The 23,217-nt window shown below is 39.9% G+C and overlaps 1 protein-coding gene across 2 annotated transcripts in view; it reads right to left on the minus strand.

Moving 5' to 3' along the window:
• The window catches only part of cast (calpastatin), a 38,686-nt gene extending 24,969 nt beyond the window's left edge, over nucleotides 1-13,717 (minus strand). Inside the window, exons 1-2 of one of the 2 annotated variants that reach the window (XM_084729658.1) lie at nucleotides 13,558-13,717; nucleotides 2,310-2,360 (exon numbers count right to left, since the gene is read on the minus strand). In XM_084729658.1, the coding sequence (XP_084585784.1) occupies nucleotides 2,310-2,360; nucleotides 13,558-13,632 (126 nt within the window). In that variant the 5' untranslated portion in view covers nucleotides 13,633-13,717. The remainder of the gene's footprint in view (nucleotides 1-2,309; nucleotides 2,361-13,557) is intronic. The other variant, XM_084729654.1, reaches the window with a different exon arrangement.
• Nucleotides 13,718-23,217: the final 9,500 nt, after the last annotated feature.

The following is a 23,217-nucleotide window of genomic DNA, read 5'->3' on the forward strand; positions in this document are numbered from 1 at the left end:
TTCTCATTCAGTCCTTTAAAGGATACAATGCAACTGTATAAAAGACAGGGAGGCAACTCCTGTATACTGCATGTTTAAAAGATGACTCCTGCCATCAGTATCAGATGATAATAAAAATGACTGGCAACACTTTGTTTGAAGGGACATGCATAGGCTGGCATGACACTGTCATAACCATAACATGACACCTGTCAACATGAAGCAGTCTTTATGCCATTAAGTGTCTTCTCGTCAATTATGTCATCTTCAATGCAAAGCTGGCAAGACAACATCACCTGTCATAGGCATGCCATAGCAGGCCTAATTATTAAATATTTAGCTTCATGTGTTAACACATCAGCTTAAACTGTCATATGTGGTTGATTTTGACATTGGCTGTCATGAGACCATTATGAATATTTTCCCTTAACACCAGTAGTACAATTTGGACTACTCATTAAAATCAGTAAAAGTATTTCTTATCTTCTTCTTCCTATTATTTAATCTTATCTTATCTAAACTTAAATGTCACTAAGTGCTATACGGCCAGTTTGACAAGAAGGAATACAGCACCGAGGTGATTTGCAATATTTTCCTGGTGGACAGAAAGCTTCACTTGTTAATGAGGTAACCGCTAATTGCTACTAACTGTAGCTGTCATTAGCTAAACGGTTTGATTAGCTGTGCAGGTAGTGGTACTACTAGCTGACTCAGTCCCGGGGTACCAGGAGCCAAACCTGGTGAGAAGACCACCTTGGTACTGTACTCCCTGTCATTAAACTGGCTTGCGTGAGTCTCCGAGGTTGTATTGTGTCCTGGTCCTTCCACGTTCACTGGGAGTTCATTTCATGGGAACTTCTGCATGTAACAGTGAGCATAGTGCTATTTGATTCTGCGTATTTATGTGTTTCCTGTAAAAACAGGAAGATGAGGAGGGACTTGTCGCCCTCCAGCTAGCTGACTCTGGGATCGCGAACTTATGATACAAATGATAAAAGACACAAGAACATGCCAAAGAGTAAAACACAAAAGCCTCTTCCCAAGACTCCACTCTGAAATAAAAGATTATATCATCTGGGAGGCATCCTTAAATTTGGCGAAAAATGTTTACTCATACTAGATAGTTAAAAGGCTGCAAGTTATTTACAAGCAAAACATTATACTGTAAGCTAATTTTGGTTAAGTACTTATTTTTTGCTCCTGAACCTGTCCCTGAGTTTCAGTTGAATGTCTAAAGCTGAAGCAGAGGTTTGTTATATCACCACTAACCAGACTGAACTCTGCTCTCACCTGAGACCCACCCAAACAGCCTTCTGTCTGCTGAGACTCCAAACGGCAGCATTCCTACATTCCTCATGCCAGTTTGTACAGCAGACTGCTCTCTGCTCAACACTGTCCATCCACCAACACACTGCAAACAGTGCACATAACAGTTCAAGCTACTTTTAGCACATGCCTCACATATTGTGCCATAAGTGGCACAGGTGACCCGCTGTGTTCATTCATGCTTAACCCACAGAGCTAAAAACAGCTAAAGCTGAAACATGACACTTAAATTTTCTACCTATATTCTACGGTAAATTATTATCTTCTGCTGTGCCACACATTAAAATATGAACTCCATATATTAACATCAATATTTCATTACCATTTAACAACTATAGCTCCTAAGGTATTAGTTAAAAATTGGATACAGATACATTTTTCTGTTGACTACCTTTATTTGGGGGATATAAAATGTATTCCTACTAAATGCAAAAAAGTGTTAAGTCACTTGGTTTAATGGAAACATTGACCAAAAAAGTAACCAGTCCTACCCAAGGGGGCTTAGCCAATCAGGAGCTGTTAGCTGTAGTGTTAATATGCAAAATTCTTCTTAATATAAATGTTGTGTTTTGGTTAAAATGAAGTACAATTCTAGGTATTTACTGACCTCTGCAGTTGGACAGAAAAATCTCTTAGTCATTTTTTCAGCTTCTCACAAAAACCAAAGAAACCACAATGGGGACCAAAAGCTTGCAGAACACAAGCTAACCTTAAGAGGTTTGTGACTTTGGCTCTGTACACATGATTTATGCATGCTTTTTCTCATGCAGCTAGCAGTGGCTGACAAGGTAACAGGAACACCTTAATCTAATGTATCCAGTTTGAAAGCTTTGCAGAAAACACCACCTTTAATGAAGCTAAAACATTAACACTGCAGTCATCCTGATAGTTGATGTGACTGCTTCAGGTCACACTGCATTGTGAAGTGTTCCTGTAATTTTGTTCAGCCTCTTTACACAGACAAAACAAATGTGTGGAGACGGCAAAATCTCATACGGGTGTACCTGGTAGAAATTTTGTCGGGGTAAGGGGAGCGGCCGATAGTTGCCATGTATCTGTTTTATAAGGAACATATTGAGGCCGTTAAACATGCTCACAGCTGACAGACAGAAAGTTGTAGGCTGAAAGACAACTGTACATATAAATAATACAATGATACATTTGAATACACACATTCAAACATTTATGCACATAAAGCCAACATGTTCTCAGTCAATACCATTACAAGTTATGAAGGTTTTTAGTCCGTTCAGAGACTCATACAGACCAACAATGAGACATGTAGTCATTTGTTCCAACTATAACACTGGTGGGCACAGAAATCCCAACACAGCAAACAGTTTATGATCTACAGCATGAGGGAAGCTGCTCTCAGTTGCAACCTCAGTTCATCAAATCTTTGAAAGGTCTGTGTAACAGTGAGACACAGTCCTGCAAACCCACTTCTTTGCAGGGCACTCAAGTTGGTGCCACATTTCCTCTGGTACAAAGCATGACACCCATACACACATGACACCCATACACACATGACATCCACACACTCTGCGTGCACACAGACAGAACCACAGGGACACTGACTGACGTAGCTGGGAACAGGACACTGATCCACATGATGGTCCTTCTGCTCTCTGTTGGGCACACTGCCGACTGAGGCCCAAGTGAGTGAAGTCAAAATAGACACAAGATTTTACAGCATAGCTAATGGCAGCATATGAAAGCATTGCTCATTTCAAACTGGCATTCAATTCGACACATCCTCTCAGACGGAAACTGTCGATGTGCTTGAGGTTTTAGTCCTTTTCCTGTTTCGGACTGGGCATAATGTCTGTACATTCGTTAACCATCAGACCATCCAGGACTGCTCTTTCTTCATGACGCACAAAAATCACTATTTGTCTGTGAAAAGTGAAGTAACAATGCAGTATATCCAGGCCTTACCCAACATACAGCAACATTAAAGCTGCAGCTTGCGTCTGTAATGAAAACTGATGACTAATGCTGGGCCCCGCCCGACAAACCACAGACACGCACACGTGAAAATGGCTGGAAAGAGCTCCTCCGCTTCTTAGCTTAGCTTCTGCCACAGCTTCAAAATAACCCTGGCAACTTTTCTAAATAGTTACTCGTGATAATGTGGACCCCCCTCCCCGCTCAATGGTGCAAGATACAAAAGCTACAGTCAGTGTCCAGGGCCAGAATGTGAAGCAGAAGTCTAAAACTGTTGTTGTCTGACTGAGGTTTCAGTGCAGAGCTGCATGAGGATGAATATGATCTCCGTGGGGAGGATTTCAAGAGCAAACAGACAGCTGGGTAAACTCAGGACTACTGTAACAGGCTATTTGTGAGGGCATTATGCTGTTAATAAAATACACTTTATTATCACATTGAAGTAAGACAGGAACAAAAAAACATGACACTTTAACAGCACAGAACCAATTTTATATGCACTCTGCTTCTGCACAGGATTAACACGTTACTTCTCTATGTTTGGTTTTCATATGTCAGCCTTTAATGCAAACTAACGTGGGGACTGACTAATAGTGGAAATAAAAAATACAAATAAAACAACTTGTAATACAAGCATAAAAACAGATTACATACATAAAATACTGCCTTTATAACTAAAAAAATAAATAAAAACAATTGGCATTATGTTCTATAAAAAAATATATCGGATAATATATTCTCCAATACTGATACAGACCAATAGAGCCGTGCCAGACCAATATTGGGCCAATAATATATCGGTCTGACTCTAGTAACATGTGCTTTACCTTGTTGCAAAGATGCAATTAATAATCACAAGGAGTGTAAGCACTGATCTTGTATTTTGCTGTATTTGTACTATGTTTGTCTATCACACTAATAAGACTGTTTTAATCAACAATAATAAGAAAATATGAGCAGTGGGCAGGGTCTCTGCAGATACAGCCACCGCCACACTCCACTAGTGAGTTATAAGTTATGACTGACAGGGATTATGTTTATCAGTCTATACTTGTTGTAAAGAAAATGTTGTGTATTGTGCCTTTAAAGCCACATTTAGAATTACTGTCAGACCCTGACGACATTTATAGAATATTTAGTGCAGTATTCCTGTATACAGTTGATCGTTTAGGATTTATTTGGATCGCCTTTTGTTGTTACCTTAGTGACAACAGCTCCAGGGTACGTGAAAGTGACTATAACAGAAACGCACCAATCTTTAGTCCTCTGCCAACTTTCCTTCAACTTCACACCGCGAAAGGCAGCAAACTTGATTACCACAAGCTGCTGTCTCACACAAACAACACAGTGAACTGCTGTTTTAACCACTGCTCTGCCACGACACAACGGCCGTCAAAGTGATTCAACAGGTATCAATCAAACAGGAAGCCCCTCCACACACACACACACACACACACACACACACACACACACACACACTTACACAAGAGCGAACATGAAGGGGAAATACAGCCCAGATACCTACCATAGGTTTGATTGTGAGTGTATATCCTCTATATATGCTGCTGTGTACACTACCCAGATGCTCTCTTCTTGAGGCGGCTTCACCTTAGATCCCCTGTCGTGGAAACACTTAGTCCACACTGTATGTCAAACACACACGCATGCACACACACACACACATGTAAACACACATACAGACACATACACGCCCAGCAGTACAAAAACTTGATGCTCCGCCTTCTTTAGATGCTGCACAACAAGCCTGAGCTGCTCAGGCTCCACCTTCCCAACCACAAGGCAGCAGAGCAGGCTCAGTCAGATTGGTCAGTCGCACACACAAAACCCACCCACTGCTCAGTGCCTGCCAGGAAAAATAAATGCGCCAGCTTGAGGGAAACTTTGGGCTGGGTCAGGGCGGGCTTTGTCAGGAGGGGATGTTACAGTTCGATAACAGACATGATGGCCTACATCAAGACATGTGCAGGAAGAGTTATTATGGAGGTGTAAAGATGAAGCAGTAATGATGAGGCAGAAGTGGATGTGCTGCAGCAGTGTTGTTTGGCTCAGTCTGGGCGTGTCTGATACACTCACTGCTTAGGAATCTAGACTGCAGAGCGACTCAAACAACAGAGACACAGAGTGCATGTGTGGCTGGAGAGAAAAGAGGAGAGGGAGGGGGCCACATCACATGTAATCCAAACCACACCCAAAGACAGAAAGAACAATTTAGGACAAAAATCAAGAAATACACAGTTGGTGTGAAGAGATCTAAAACAATGTGATCATTAACACAAGTTCGGATTTGTTCTCTCTGGCCTTAACGGGTCATCAAAGTAGCCCCTGAACAAAGGATCAGACAGGAAACACTGCTGGACAGCAGCCAGATCTTATGTAAGACTGTTGGAAAAGAACATGGCGGTGTAACCTCTCCCTTCTCAGCACACATACACTTCACTGTACTGATGAGCTGGCTGGTCAGTGCTTACTAAAGTTAATCCACAGACGTTTAAAGACTTGTCCGATAAAGCAATCTAAACCACAAAACATGCAAAACATCTTAGAAGGGGAGGGCTTTGGAGAACAGCACCCCCTAGTGTTTAAAAATACTCATAACACTTAGATGAAAATGAATGGAGGACTGTGTCGTCTGAAACTGCTGTGTAGGCTGACTGTCTGTCAACGTTTGTATCAGTCTGTTGTTTTATACTGAACGAACACAAGACTGGTATGTACTGCATACTGTATGCAGGCACACGGTTTGTCTCTGCACTGTAACAATGTAAAAGTAATTAAGTGGTATAATAAAATGGTATGGATACAAATCTGATGCAATTTCCAGTTAAGCCTAAATTAATGTTTAAGTGTTACTTTTAATCAAATATGTATTGCACTGCATGTGATCTATATTTCCTGAGCACAGTAAGAGAAAGACATCACCAGTGTGGACTGCGGTGTGTCTGGGGGTCTCACTGTATAAAAGCACAACCTTATAATTTTATTCACTGATTTGGTTGAAACCGGATCATGTTTTATGGAGAAAATATTTTTGGTTTCCGCTCTGGTGTCCCCCGGCTGCTCAGCTTCAAGTAACAGTGATTTTATTCCAGTTTCCTGAAAGAGATAGCATAAGCAACTTAATTGTCGCTAAAGCGGCGAATCGTGACAGCTACGCTTACAGGACAGATTGCAGAAGCAGGTACAGTGAACATACTCAGTCAACAGGACAAACACAGCCTGAGTCTCCTGATGGAGAAATCTCTTTACTTGTTGCCAGAGTAAGTTAGCTAATTGCTAACTGCTGTTAATTCAGTTAACTGTGACTCAGGAGCCAAACCTGGCAAGAAAATCACCTCTGTATTGTTGCCTAATCCTTATCATGAAACTGTCCTCAGTTGGTTTCAAAGGCTGTTTTGGTTCTGGTACCGTTGAGTTCAACTGAGAGCTCTCAGTCCAGGAAGAGTTAGCTAATATGACCCCCCACCCCTCCACTCCTTCCTTTATCCATTGACCACTTTAGCTGAGTAACACACAGTGCTATCCACTAGTGTAAATTCCAGTCAGTGTACATGACAAGTCCCTTCCTAGCTGTCTGTTTTACAGGAAACATGAAAGCAATGAAAGCTGCTTTCATACGAGCCTTGAAGCAAAGAAACAAAGAAAACGTTTCAGTGTTGTTTGGTGTGATTTGCTGTGTTTTTGCACTGGAAGGTTTTCCTTGCCACTGTTGCCTTGGTGCTTGTTCTTTGTTCTTGTTGTGAATTGTTGGATCTCTGTAAAATATATTACGAAGAGCACAATCTAGACCTGACCTGACTTCTCTTACAATTTGGTGCTATTTGATTATTGTAATTTTACAAATATGTAAACGCACAGACGTGATTTCCCTTTTATCTTACCCCATACTCAATACTAGATATTTCATAAGAAACATTGTTTTTTTCTATTTTCGTCTTATGTGAACATGAATAGACCAAGCACGTAATATCTCCTCAGCCTGTTGCACAAACCCTGCCCTGGCATGTCCCCGGCAGAAATATTTGTGTCTGTTTTGGTACCCTTCAAAATAAATCTTCCCTAACAGCTTTGCCCTCTTTGTGTCTTTGACTCTGTGAGTGTTTATGTGTGTGAGAGAGAAAGAGAGCTGGCATGTGTCTGTTAGAAAAATGCATGCTTATACAGGATCCAAAAGCCTTACTTGGTAACCCCTGGTAACACTTATCTTTGCTGACAACTAATGAGCTATAGCAGACCATGGACCCACCCATCCAGAGGGACTGGCCTATCAGAACTGTGAAGCTAGCAATGAGGAGGTTTCTAATCTGAACTTCTGATTCTGTTTCTATGAGCTCAGAGGAAAACTTTCAGTAGGAGGCTGTAAGATATCATGTTTCCTGAACTGTCTGTGGGAAAGCACAGGACTGATTGTATACTTTTGCTGGCAAGAGATGACAGTGAAAACCATTTTATATTGAAAACAAACTGGAAGAGCTTAGAGGGACAGAGGCATGTTTTGTCAAAACCTTCTGGAGGTTATAAAACAGTGAGTGAATCAGGTCTGGTTGGATTATGAACAGTAGCTGCCAGAAGGAATCTGTGTACTCAGTGTGAACTTGTACCAGGGACGTTTTTAAATCCTGAAAATGAAAAACCTGTTGTCAGTATGTATGCTGACACAGCAGAAAAAAATCAGGAATAATGTAGGAGAGAGGAGTAAGCTGGATAACTTGATGAACCACACTGATACTCCTCTAACATGGATTCAAACTGTGATTTTGGTCGATCTGAAGGTCAGCGTGTTTGTAATGTCTGTAGTGTTCTCCCAGGCAGTGATAACAGAATCCTCGCCTGTCTCTGTACCTGTACAGAGCTTTTTTTAGCCTGTTGTAGATAATTGTTTTCAGCAAACAAGCTTCGAGAAACGAAGCCTGGGCAGCACCATGGTGAACAGACGATGGTTTTCCCTTTGACATATTTTTAAGCACATTTTAAGTATTGCATCAGAAAAGGCTGATGGAAACAAAATTTCAAAAAATTCCTCAATTCCTTCCTCAATTTCACAGAATCATTTTTACACTCTGTTGAGGTGGTTTTTGCCTTTTTCAAAAAAGGAATTAATGCACTTAATGGGAGATGGAAACACCTTTTCCGAATAAGTTGTGACAGAGTCAGCATTCAACTCACATGACTGATCAGCTGTTTCTGTTTCAAGTCTCCTCATCACTCCCATGTCTCTGTCATACATCCATGATCAATCCATGCAGATCTGATGTAACCTCCCCCACATAAATACATAAAGCAAACATAAATGTCATCTCCACTGCGCTCTTATCACACGTCTCTTCTGCAATGGTATAATGTTTTTCCAGCTGATGAATTGGCACCATCTACTGCTTTTCTTCATAACCAACCTCTAATAATCATATAACAGTAGTGGATGAAAACAGGCTTTCATTTGCATTTTCTTCTCTTGATTTACTTGAAATTCAGTTCAAATCTATGATACATTTGGACTGAAACACTAATGTTGGCAACTGCATGGTGGATAAACAGACTGAAGCATCTAGTGACCTAAAGACCAGATATTTCACTCAGGAGTGGTGAAAACCAGAACAGAGCTAAAAAGAATGAATATTCTAAGAATAATAATACTTATAATAATTACATTTATCAGGTGGCTTAAGACACGACTCAAAATGTATGCTAATGTTGCTGTAATTCTGCTGGACATGTAGAGATGCAACTGACTGCTTTCACACACACACACACACACACACACACACACACACACACACACACACACACACACACTCACATTCATTAACTTTATAAGGCAATCCTGTGTCAGAGCGTGCTTCTGTCTGGTCTTAAGTTCTTCAACAAATCAATTATAACTAATCAAAGAATATATTGTTACATACAGTATCTGCTTATTTAACACCAGGTTGCCTCAACTTTTATCCACTGAAACTTTACTTTGTAAGGATTAACTCATCATCAGTGAGCTTCAGCTGCACCGTGTCAGCCTGATCGACTTTGTTTGTAATTGTAATGACTGACATTCTAACATGTTAACATTAGTGGTTACATACATTTAAATCTGGTCAATGCAAGTGATTAATTTTTGATTAACCTTGATTTTTTTTTGTATTATGTTACACTCATTGGATGAATGTATTTTAAAATGTAATGCAATACAAAAATGTTAACTTTCCATCACTTTACTCAAACATTCTATCCCTAACTATTAGGGATGTTGCTAAATCTAAATTCAATATCTAGCCAAACATAAACGCATAAATGCATTTTATTAAATATTTGTTCTCTTTCTCAGTTTGATTGGTATTATTTTAGTACTGAGAGAGACACAACTGTAGTCTTTACAAAACACAGACGGAACAAGTCCTTCAGAATTTATCCCATATTCTTTTACATCATTGTTGAACAACACAGCAAACAATGGTGTGGTTGTCAAGTGTGTTTTTCCATTGTCTGGGCAGCCAATTTCATTTCACTACTGTACATAAATAAGCATGCTGAGACCTAATACTCCACTGTGGTGAATATCTTTAATTATTCTTTGACCGGGGTGCCATATCATTGTGTGGTGCTGCATTTTGGGGAGCTAACTTATAAAGTCTGCATGTCTGAATTGCAGTTGACTTGTGGTGTATTCTGAAAATCTGAGATGTAAGAGTTATCTGGTGCACAACACTGCCTGTATTCACAAAGCTAACCCAGAGAAAAACATTTGGCCACAATAACAAGTATAATGTAAATTTGACAGCCCCCTTCATTAAAAATCACTGTTTAGCAGCTACCTTGTAGTGCTTGTGGTACTACATAAAAATACAAGTAGGGACCCCTGTGAAACTCTTCCTCTCTGGTTTCTCTGTGTGCATCCATATCCCCCACACTTACAGTGAGCTATACTGTGGCTGTCCTTTGCTCAGCTGCATGTCCGTGTACCAGCTCTAAATTTAGCACTGCACTTTTCCCCTCGTTTTGTTGACCCACACCTCATCCAACAAACATACACAAGAAAACTGGGACTTTTCCCTATTTACCTACAGTATTTACTGTCAAAATATGTTAGATAAGGCCTCCCTGTATGTCTTACATTTCCAGAGGAAATGAGCCTCGCACTATTTGTGTTACATTAAAGGACAGGACAGAATAAATCTTTGGAGCACAAGAGCCACAGTGAAGTCAAAATAAAGTTGAAACATGTCAGCAATTTTGAAAATTAGCTCATAATAATCAGCTTGCTAACATCATCAGTTTAAGCAGGCCACATCCATGTGTTTATGTGAAGCAATACCAAGAAGCATAAGCACTATCTCACATTACAATTTCCAGTAAAGCACCACGCTGATGTGTCTTCATTACCTTAGTTGTCGCAAACATCATGTGGCTACGACCGCCAGCTTTTCCTCAAGCACGTCAGATGTAAACAGACAGCAGAACAAGAGTTCAAAGAGGGTTTGGAGGTGATGAACAACATCAACGCCTCACTGAAGCCCAGAGGCCTGGAAACTCTCTCAGAGTTGATTTCATATAACTGACATGGCAAAATCCTGAGAGCAATGTTTAGGTCAGCAGTCAAACTGACAGTGAAGTGAGAAATCTGCCAAGTCCAGATGAGTGCTGGGCAAGGACGCCAACGGGATAAACACCAACATTTAAAAATACCTTTAACAGGAAATGGAGGGATAATACTTGGCTGCGATGGGTATGTGTTAACAGAAATGTCTGTGTATTTATGCTGTCATGCACACTGTGTGCTCTCCCCTTCTCTTTCTGGCACAAACACGCACACACAGCCTGAGGGTTTATTACAGCGAGCCACGTGCTGAAGCATCTCATCAATACAGCTGGTTCCCTCCTGCCTTCGGACTACACAAAACATCCTATTTTTCATTTTATTCACATTCATAAAGCTCCAGACAGACAGCAGGGAGAGTTATAGTAACTTTCTGTTGCGACATCTGAACTTCAGCATTCACACACCTTGTGACATGATGTCAATAAACTGCACATGACACAGACTCATGCCAACCAGTCCAGCTGCTCTCTGGGCACTGACATCAGGGGATAACGGAGGGAAATTTAAGGTTCAGTTATCATTTCCTGACAGAGGAAAAGTGTATGTTCATACATGTGCATCAATACAGCTGATTCCCTCCTGCCTTCAGACTCTTTAGCTGCTAAATGATCCACTGATTATAGCTGCTTTAAAACAACAATATATAACAATTCTACCTAATAACAGCTTCAAAGTCATTATGATAGTACACATACTTAGGACGAATCCTGCTCTGTGGCCTGTATGCCTGTTCTTGCATCACATAACTTTGGTGCCTGGGTCAGGAGAAGTGCGTAACACTTTATGGCACTAAGTCACACACCATCAACAACCATGTCTCTGATTTTGGTTAAGCTGGATCGTATACACAAGACTGGGTACATGAAATAGAGGGCAACGAAACTGGGCTTAGCAGTCTCTAAGGACGACATGGCACATGTGAAGAGGATGATGATGAAGGAAGCTAAAAAGAGAAAACGAAATTTAGCGATCAAAATGCCGCTGGACAAGAGTAAATGTTGGACTTGCTTATTATTGTTGCACTTGTGTACTGTGGTATTGTTACTTTTAAGTAAGTTTAAACATTTAAACTGTTGTAAAACAGTGGTGTTGTTTACTTACTACTGCTTCGTTCAGAGACATTGAAAAGCTTGTTCTCAGGATGTTTGGAATAATGGCGTCATACATGCTAATATAAATCATTTATAAATCCACTGCAGTGTTGAATCAGCTGTCAATTGTATCACAGCATGCAAACGCAGTTATCAAATGTCAACACTGATGAGTACTGTTGTATGTTTGACAGCAAGGACGTGTTTGATAGAGTTCAACTATTGTTTCCTGGTCATTTTTAGACTTTCCTCTAATATGTTTCCCCAGTGGTCATTTCCTGTCAGTCTAATGGTGCAAGACGACAGCAGTTGAGCTGTGGGGGAGGCAGACTGCTGCAGCCCAGTGCTGGGAAAATATGACCCAAAACACAACAAAATACCCTCCCACCAGAAGTCTGAAGGGTATCTTTGTGAGCAGTCCTCCTCCCAGGACACATTTGCTATTTAACCTTTAACACATAAAGTGACTCAGAGTAAACAAACACAGCCCTGATAACAAAGAACTGACAGCAAATGTAGACCTGTCACATACCTCCACGCAGTCACTTTATCTGCCAGACACGTGAAAATGTAGCAATGACACTGAGGCTGCAGGATATGACTTACAGTACATACAATGTTACAGTTTCCATGGAACAGCTGGTGGAAGGATTATTGCGTATGTGTTTCCCATAAAACAGGCAGCAAATGAAAGTCCTGTCACAGACATTGATTGGGGTTGACAGCAGCCAGCAGTGCTGGACGTAACTATGGGTAACCAAGCTGATGGCAGTTAGTGGTTAGCTAGGTTACTTTGACAACAAGTAAAGCTACTTCTTATCAAGCTCTGCAAACAAAACAACAAGTTTTCTTTTGAACAGTGAGGCCCCCAGAAACACTCCAGTCCAGTCTGGACCTTGAATGTATTCTTTGCAAACAAACGTTTCACTGGAAGAAAATTTAGCAATGTCCCCAAGTGCAGGATGAGTTATTGATGCAACACATATGTGATAAAAACACTTTAACACTGATTTTGAATTCAGAGGAACTAGGAACAATGACTAAAGCTATTCCAGCAGCTACACGCCCTTTCAGATTGCGTGATTTTGTTGTTGCAGATCATCACAGGAGAATGCTATTTGGGCGAGACTGAAAAACTCAAAGCTCTCTCCTGTAAAAAATACCAAACGTAACATTCTGCTTTATGCAAAATAAAATCTGGATATTTTCAGCAGAAACCAGGCAGGCCTTGTCGCAGCCTTGGTTTAATATCTCACTACTACAAAAAACAAACTCTGAACTCGCAGAGACTGACTGACCGGCAGCCTCACATTCCAGCAGAGAGCAGAGAGAGCAGAGAGGGAGGGAGGTCTGACTTGGATTAGTGCCAAAACAGTTTTCCTCCTCATGTGTGATTCCCCTATAAGTCCTTTGTTCAACATAAAGCACAGACCGGACCAACAAAATTAACAGAACAACAGCGGCAAACCAGTGTTATTAACACATTTAAACTTGCAGGCTGACTTACATGAGCAAAAACAAAACACACGTGGACACTTTTGCATAAGTTGCTCAGCACATACCATGGCGCAGACACACACACAGAGACATACACACATCTGCACACACCTGATCCTCCACAGCCACATCCCGCAGGGCCGGAGTGTCCCGTGGGCCTCGGATCCAGCTCAGTATCTGGCCCATGCTGGCTTAAAGTGCCTCCGAGTTTGTGTATGTGTGTGTGTGTGTGTGTGTGCCTCTGCCTTGTCTGTCGGCTTGCAGCATGTTTCTGACACTCAGGGAACGGGAACGGGAAAGGGAGGGAGAGGGAGGGACTGGAGGGGGGGGCGTGGTTGGGGAGCAAAGGGGGCAGAGGGGAGGGAGGCTCAGATGTGGAAGCTGTAACTCTCTAGGCTATAAAGGGAAGAGAACTGACATCCACCTGATGAGGGGCCACATCTGAGCTGCTTCTCAAGGGAATCAGATACTGCTTCAACACACACACATATATATATATATACACAAGGGCACACATGAAGTAAATAAATAAATAAAAATATGCCTGCATGGGCAGATGTGTAAAACTATTTTTTGCAGCATACAATATCTACACTGTCAAATAACAGAGGAATTTAGTGGAATCAACTTCCCTTGTTTCATTAACTTGACATGAATATACAAGTTTTATTTGTTCAAGTTGATTAAACTTGAAATTTCTAGTATTTAATTTCAGTAAACTTCAGCACTTGAGCTAAACTTGAGTTCTTTCAACTTGATTCTTTTGACTTGAAATAAAGAGCTGAATTCATGTACTGAAAGAATTCAATCAACTCATTAAATTAAGGTTCCAAAGAAATATGATCAACATACCAGCAGACTTCCCAGCATGCACTCCTCTTTATTATAGTTAGGAGAAAACATATATGATGAAAACTGTGTACTTAAAGATAAGTCATGATTGTTTGTTTTCACAATAGCTAATGAAAACACTACAAACCATGATGACGGTTATTATTGAACTGAATCCTACCCTCCTACATTTAAAATTCAATGAATTTGCTGGGAGCTATTTCACACATCATCCTTGTGCCAATAATGCTGGAAAAAAGGTAGTTTGTTAGTGTAATTGAAGAGTTTTTGGTTCAACTTAATATTTCAGGCTTACTGAACATGTTTTCTCAAGCACAACTGAATTAATATAACCTTTATTTGACAAAAAGGCTTTTTTTGTTTTGAATCATTATACAATTACCTCAATGTGTCTTTTCAAATTCAGTCAACTTCAAATTTTAAGGCAGCTTGCACACTAACTTTTTAAGTCAAAACAAATTTTTTACAGTGTAAAAGAGGTGCTAGCCTGTCTGAGGCAATGTCCAACGTCCTTATCACCAAGCACACACCCAGATTTGTGATGATATACAGGCGTTGAGCACACACAGGCATGGAGACACACACATGCATATGTACACACCTCTTATGTACATGCAGAAATAAAACACTGCTTGTGCAACCACTCCTGGCTGCTTAATTGCCTATGAGAATCAAGGGAGGGGCCAGTTTTATATTACATCTGTGTCAACCTTCTGCCAAGAGAGACAAGACTGAGCTGAAACTTTCAGTCTTTATCCTACAACACTGACATCACCTCTGGAGGATAACAGCAGGGAGTGATATTGATTAAACCCTGGTTGTTTCAACATCTGGTCAGCAGGTCAGTTAATCAATAGCCACCAACTGAGCCAATGACTGTTATCTTTGGCAAATGGAAGGAATTTCATCATGATTGATAGAAAACGTATAGAGGAAACAAGAATGTAGGGAGTGTTCCTACAGAACACATGCCAAATATATTTACTGAAGCTTGAGGCCTGGGTGTTGGCTTTCTGAACCTTCCACACAGTGCGTTTTATTTAAGATAGATGCTTTACTTTGAACTATATTTGAACAGTATATTCAGCAAACTTCAAGTGGAAAGACGATATTATCCGCAGTGGCTTCTTTTATGAAAACACAAATATAGACTGTGTGGAAGACGTTCAAGTACAGGAAGGTGTATCTGAAGCCATTATTTTCCTCCCATTGTTTTCATGTCATTTACAGACAAGTGCAAAATGCAATTCCACTCATAACTCTGAGGCTTCTCCTCACCTGTGACTTGGGTGTATCGTTTGTCCCTTCGGGCAGTGCTTGGGCGAGATAAGCAGACAATACTGTCTTTGAGTGAGTCACTGTGATGGAATCAGTCTGTGCTCCCACAGCCAAGCCTTTCAATTATGAGTGCACTAATAGCACACCTCAGCAGAATTTGCACATAACATACTGTGCTATCACTGAGTTTAAACCAGCCGGACATGAAAGTCCTGTTTGTGCCACTACCATTGAATGCCCAGGTGGACCTGCGAGCTGTCCCTTTAAGCAAACCACGTGGAAGGGTTTAAAGAAGAAAAACATACTTCAGTGCAATCACAACCTGTAACACCATAGTGGGTGCAATACCATACTGAAAGTGAGTGTGAAAAAGCCATATCTCTGTTTGATTTTTTTAAAATAGAATTAAGACCACAACACATAAATAGAGTCCAATGGATACTGTCCATTATCAATATATTGGCCAATATTTCCAAAATGACATCCGGGCACTAGAACAGTATAGTTGCATTGGTATATTTAATAATTATAATTGACTGTGAATTAAAAAAGATACATTAAGAAAAAAATGCACACACACACATATGTGTGTATATATAATTATCAAAGTTTGTTATCTGGCAATAAAATCTAAATGAAAAGAATTAATTAAAAACTAATAACTGTTGTGCATTTAGTAGAACTGAGTAGAATGATATTTATTCCACTGTCATACACCATCAAACCAAGTCATTTTATTTATATACCTTAATCTCATCTCACTTTGCAATCTGTACAGTATATGTTACCCTATACCATTGGGCCCTCAATATACTGTATTCCAGAGGTACTCAAACTGTAGGATGTGCCTCCCCAAGGGGACGCAGGAAGGTTTGTGGGGGTGACAGACTCTGAAAACCTCTGCTGCATGTTGTAACCTCAGTATTCCATCTGATCAGCCTGCATGTTCACACAGCAATGGAATGAAGTTGTGCAAGTTTGCTTTTATATCCCTTCTGCCTGGTTGAAAAATTAAAAAAAGACAAACACGTACAGCACAGGTACACACATTATATATGGCCTTACAGTATATACTGTACGTACATGTTGCAGTGCACTCATGCAAATGATCATGCTTACTTATGTGTGTGCACATGCACAGACAGGCTTTTTCACATTGCTTCACAGCATGGCACACTCCCCGTCGGACAGACACACCTTTACTGATGTTGCATGCCAAATGACCAAGCCTGTAAAACTAACTGGTGCACCATGGGAAACAGATGTCTTGTCCTGTAACCTCCCAAAGACCTACTTGAACTTGTACCACTTCTTTGGCAATTAAGTGACAGGAAGAACCAACAGCAGAAGATTAACTTCTAAAATAGGAACGTTACCCAGGAGAATAAAGTTAAATATATTAGCAGAATGAAAATGAATGAATGACTCCCTGATGCCACATAGGTGTCCATATGTAACTGGACTCCTCGGCTAAAGTGGCACTCTTCTTTAAATATAGACTCATGTGGTACTACAGTCACCACTACTGCCACCACAGCAGCTCAGACATCCACAAACTGCCCGTCACCACCTCAGACCTGTTCCTAGAAAGAATTCAGGGCTTGTACACCACCTTAACTAGCTGCTTGTAGATAAATAACTGTAAACTTTAACATCATTGTAGAGATAAGTCAGAAACTATAGTTTACAGGCCAGACAAGAGTTGTTACTAGTGGTGTAAGTCTGAAAATACTCTTAGAAAAATTACATATACACTTTCTACATAAATGAAGAGGAATTTCTAGTCAGAATAAATGTGATTCCTAGAAAAGATAAAAGTTTTGTTTTTTTTTACTGATAAAAATAGAAATTGCTTTTTTAGAATTGATTTTCTGGAAGGACAATTGAGTTGAGGGCTTATTTTGCTCAGTGAGAATACAGATGAGGATGTGTATGGTCACCCGTAGCTCTGGATTAAATTAAGATAATGTGTTTTGATATCTGGTGATGGGGAAACAAGCAGGAATGTTAAGGGTGTGGGTTTACTGCACCTCCTCATCTGCAACAGCGTGAACACACAAACAACTTTCTCAGGCTGCAGGTCTGCAGACGAGCAGCAGCTCTTATCTGAGGAATCAGCATTACAAGCTCACACACTCCCAACCATGACTGCACTCAGCAGAGGGAGACAAACACAAATTTACATTCACATTCAGCACATACTGCAATCCAGCACTGTGCTTTCACTTCAGAACAATACATACTCATCTACAGTAACACATGTAGTTATTCAAACTCCACTTTAAGGTCCCAAAATTATCATGACCCCGACAATTACAAAATCACAATTTTTATTAATTATTAGATATTTCAAACCTATTTAGTTTCTTTGATAATCAAAACTACATCAATCAAATAAGCCAGTCTTGAAAATTTCCCACAACCCTGTCTGCTTATCAAGTGAGCCCAAAGTTGAGAAACTTGCTAGTTTAGTTTTTCACTCCTACACATTCAATTTAATCTTTTCACACCGAAACTGCAGCAGCTTTTTCAGGCCAAAATACTCCCTTTTAAAAATCAATCTTGCAAGCTTGTGTGGGGAAAGAAAATCAAGACCTTTCCTCTCAGGCTTCAGTGTGCATCTGTTTTGTGAGACAGCAGGAGGTGAAGTCAGTACCTTGCCATAGTAGTGGGACCCTGCAGTGCGACTGTAGGTTGAGAAACTGCTACTGTGATGGACTTCACGTGGGGAAGTAGCCGCTCCTTCATGCTACACACACAAACACACACACACCAACCAGCTTGTTATTGTAGGTGCAAAGGCTTTTAGTAATAAATACAATAGGACGTCTGTACAGGATGCAGAAAGTTCAGCCTATTGTGTTGGTGGTCGGTTCATTTAACATCTGACAAAAAATGTTTCTTATCATCTTGTTGCTTTTTCTGCTTTTTAAGATCTTTAGTAAGAGTCTAATGCTAACAAATTCAACTAATAAAAAGCAAATACGGTCTGGTCATGTTAGCCTCTTTTTATATTTAGATAATAACTGTGTGTCATTCAAATAGCACATTTTAATATTTCAAAATAAAATTTTGGAATCAATAACAAGACACTACAGTGTCATTTGACATCTGATCCTGAACGCAAAATGCGGCACAATATCGATGCCACACCAGAAAAAGAAACGCGGATCATGTATCACGTTATAATGTGAAAGGTTTATTGTTACAAGGCAAATTCACATTGCCATTACAACATACAAAATTATAACATATTTTGCAATAATGTGAAATATTTGATGTTACGTGATGTTGTGATAACTTTTATTGTTATTAAGTCACATTATAACAAAATAGGTTATCATGTTATAACAAGTAATGTTATAGTTTCTTGTAGTTTTCTTGCTTGACTTAGCTCCTGGTACCCCGGGGCTGAATCAGCTAATTAGACAGTTAGCTCCACGGCTAACAGAGCAAACTAGCTGACACCAGCTACAGGTAACCGCAGACAGCAGTCAGTCTGCTTTAGTAACAAGTTCACTAGCTACCTACCGTCTGTCCATCAGCTATTATCCATGACACCACCACAAAAGCATTTTTCTCAAATGTAATGTCAAATTGTCATAACAAAGACATTATTGGCTTAATAAATGTCAACTTGTGATAAGACATCTCAGACAATGTCAGCTTTGCATTAAAGGTGCTGACTTGACTGAAAGACACTTAATGTCAGCACTCTTGACATTACTAAAGATTTCCTCATGTTCATGACAGGCGTCACAACATGTTATGACAGTGTAATGACAGTCTTATGAACATCTATTCCAGTAAAATGTTATAACGTTGTTTCTGCGTTATAACATTATAATAATTTCACATTATAATGTTAGATGTGTTATGTTTTTAAAATAAGTTATGACATTATAACATAAAACTTTTCATGTCATAATTAGATAAACTGTAAGTCTTATAAAAAATAAAAACCTCTTTTTTTATCATTAAAAGTTTTTCATGTCATGATAAGATGACAATATCTTGTTGTAATATATATATATATATAATATATATTTTTATAACATAACAATGTCTTGTTAGAACTTGACAAACTTCTTGCTCACAATAAACTTCCCGTTATTAGTTGATACTGGTCCGTTTTTCTTTGTCTGGCGTTAAGAAATAACTGAGACTAATTCAAAGCTGTGTAAAGTGTGCGTGTTGAAGCATATCTCAGTTTAAACAGTCACACACCCTCATATATAAACAGAGTGTGTGTAACAGAACATGGGCAAAGCCCTTATAATAATTTAATTCAATTCAAAGGTTATCTTGTGCAGACTATGCCAAGTCGTACGGCGCGTTCAGCAGAGCTCAGACTCTTTCAGACTGGTCGTGCTGGTTTTACACACGCAGGCTGACTGCAGCGTCTCTCCAGCTGCCAAACTCTACCTAAGACATACCGTTGAAGTGTTTGGCCGGAGGGACAAATAGAAGACAGACAGAGAGGGAGACGAGAGGGTGAAAAGGTAGCAGATGTACTCACAAGGCTGTTCCAGTACGCTGCATACGCCATGAGGGATCAGGAGGCGAAAACACTAAAGCTTGCACTGCCACTCTCTCCTGTCCTGTCCTCTCCTCACCGCAGGAGCTTTTCTCTCATGCCTCCCCAAACACTGTGCCACTCCCAACACACACACACACACACACTCACACAGAGACACACACACTTCAGATAGACTAATTATAACACAATGCTGTCCGTGCTCCTCGTCTTCATCTGACTCAACCAGATCAGAGTGAAGTTAGTCTTTTCCAGTGAGCTTTGACTCTTCCACATAATGAGATTAATCAAGCAGTGTGTGTGTGTGTGTACCACCCACACACACTCCCATCACTGCACACACATATTTCCAAAGAAGGAACTTGATAGAGTCAACTATTGTCGGATTATTCCCCTGCTCAACATGGGGAGGAAGAGGGGGGGTTGACCAAATAGTTGCATCTGAAGTTGGCTGCAGAAGTGGACATGAAATCCTCTGAAAACATGACCATCAAGCTTTTCAGCCACTGGCAACAGCTGGTGTATCGACTGACCGATGATGCTACAGTTATAAATAGTTAATCGATGCATCTATAGCAGATTTGAACAGAAAAACAGCAACATCCAGTGCAACCATCCTGCAAAAAATACGTCATACACTCCAGAATAAACGTAGAGAAACGTGTAAAACTGTAGTTTACTACCATCTTATTTTAACCATTGCAATGTTGTCTTGCAGAGTAAACTATGAGGGGTTTTTTTTCCATCTTCCTGAAATTGCTCCTGCCCCCTGCATTGAAAGAAAAAAACTTACTTCCTTCGCCTCCTTGGTGTTTTTATGGTGACCATGGCCCCTCTTCTTATGTGGCATCTTTAAATCTTGGATGGATGATGAACTTTTTAAGTTTCCTTCTGCGCCCTCAGTCCTCTGTAAGGAACCAGAGTCGGTCTATACAGGCTTCTGATCTGCCCCCTCGGAGCAAATGCCCCTCCCGCTGACAAAAACATTCGCGTTCGATGATTGATCAGAAGAAGCTGGCATGAGCTAAATGTTTTTGGCAATAGGTGTGCGTGTGTGTGTGTGTGTGTAAGTGTGTGTTAAGAGCTGCAGCATGTATGTTCTTGTCCTCTATCATGTTGTTCCTATATGATGTTGAGTTGTACTGCACCACACACCAAACATGTTAAAACTCGGATGAAACCATTTGAATTATAGAAAGATGAAGTGTCGGTGTGAACTATAGATCCACATGAACTGCTGTAACTGCGTGATTCAATGCACGTGAACACATATCTGTGTGTTTTTTTGTGCTGAAGTCAACATGCAACAGTAAATTTGGTGGAGGAAGAGCTCAGAGTGGATTCTTGGCATGAAGGGACCCGCCCCGCCACAGCTCAGGGAAGAGTTGACTCACCGCTGATGTTATCCTCTTCCTCTCCACGGTCTGCTGCTGTTATCTGGCACAATGTTGCCCCCTGGTGGGTGAAACGGGGAGCGTGCGAGTCAGCACGCGCACAGCCTCCGCATGCCTCCGCGTGCCTGACCTGGGTAGTACAGAGGCGTTTCTTGAGGGAGGTGGGGGCCACTGGCCACCCCTGAAATCTGATTGGCCATGGCATATGCCACTCCATTATCTTAAAGTAAGATTGGCTATCTGTCCAGTGAGAGGCGGGATCTTAGCTCCACTTGCTGTTTTTGCGAGTATTTCTAAATGTGCGTTGTCTTCTTTTGAGCGCAGCATACTTAATTTATTTTTTTTTACATACTTCATTTAGTTTATGGGTCATTTTACAACACAGAGTTATATTTCAAATTTCAAAGAGGCTTTATATTGAGCTGTTGCTCGTTGTTCCCTTTATGTTACTTACAAAACACAAAAACCTATATGCAGCAGAACAGGTAAAGTACAGAGGTAAAATGAATACATTTTCATTTTTAAGGACATAAAGAATGAAGTCAGAAGCTTTATTTTATATTTGTATGGTGCCACTCTGTTGTGATTAGGAGGACTATTTATTTTTGACATTAAAATGTTTGGACACTGGGATGTAAGAAACTGTAATCTACTGTCATGTTAAAGTTTATGTAAGAAATTAAAATGAATGTAATTAATGCTATTGATGCTAAATTAATGTTATTACAATGTGTGTGTGTGTGTGTGTGTGTGTGTGTGTGTGTGTGTGTGTGTGTACCCTTATATATATTCCAATATCGATATACTGGGCAATATCTTTATAGATATAAATATTACATCCATTCATTGATACAGTAATCATCACATTAATGAAAATATTCATTAGTTGCAGATTTAATTATAACCCAGAGTTGGTCTTAAAGGTGCACAGTTGGATGCTGGTCTTGTCTTCTACACCACTGTGATTGTTTTTATACAGTAGATGGCGCTAACACATTTCTGTCTGCTTTACACTGATGTTTGCTCTCCATAATGATGAAAACAATGGATATACCAGTTGCATTTTATTAACTCTACAGTCTGAACACAACTAATTTGCTAAAGTTTAAAGCTAAACGAGAATTCTTTTACTCTCGAGTAAATCTTACAATGGCCTCATGTTAAGTAAAATAAGGTAGAGAAACAAATTGTCACTCCATACACCATACATTAAATCATACACAGAATTATAAATGAATCATTATCCCTCCAGAAACCACAGGAACTTGATCCTTTCATGTGTACATACATTCATAATTGTTCATAATAAACATATAATAAGAATGACCTTAAGTAACATATATATCATCCTGTGTTTTCACACTTTGAAGAAAAATGGCACAAAAAACATTTTGCATTCTCTGCTCTCACCAGGTTTAATTTTTATATCGTACACCATTTTCCTTTTCTATGCTTCCTTAAATAATTGTAAATACTGTTTTAACAAAATGTTGAAGTAGTCTTTAGTATTGTCTTGAACAATATACAGTGGCATGAATTCCACCTGACCATGGCTCTGTACATCACTGTTCTGCATCATACTGGTTTTTCCTTCAGGTAGAATGAACCGTCATTCTGTTACGTATCATGTTTGATAATTGTGTCGAGCGAACTGAAAAAAATTCTTTTATGTGATGTTTTTGGTGATTGCATGAACAGTATATTCCTGAC

The sequence above is a fragment of the Lutjanus erythropterus genome, chromosome 2 (assembly GCF_056507025.1).
Source record: "Lutjanus erythropterus isolate fLutEry1 chromosome 2, fLutEry1.hap2, whole genome shotgun sequence".
NCBI classification, from domain to species: Eukaryota; Metazoa; Chordata; class Actinopteri; order Lutjaniformes; family Lutjanidae; genus Lutjanus; species Lutjanus erythropterus.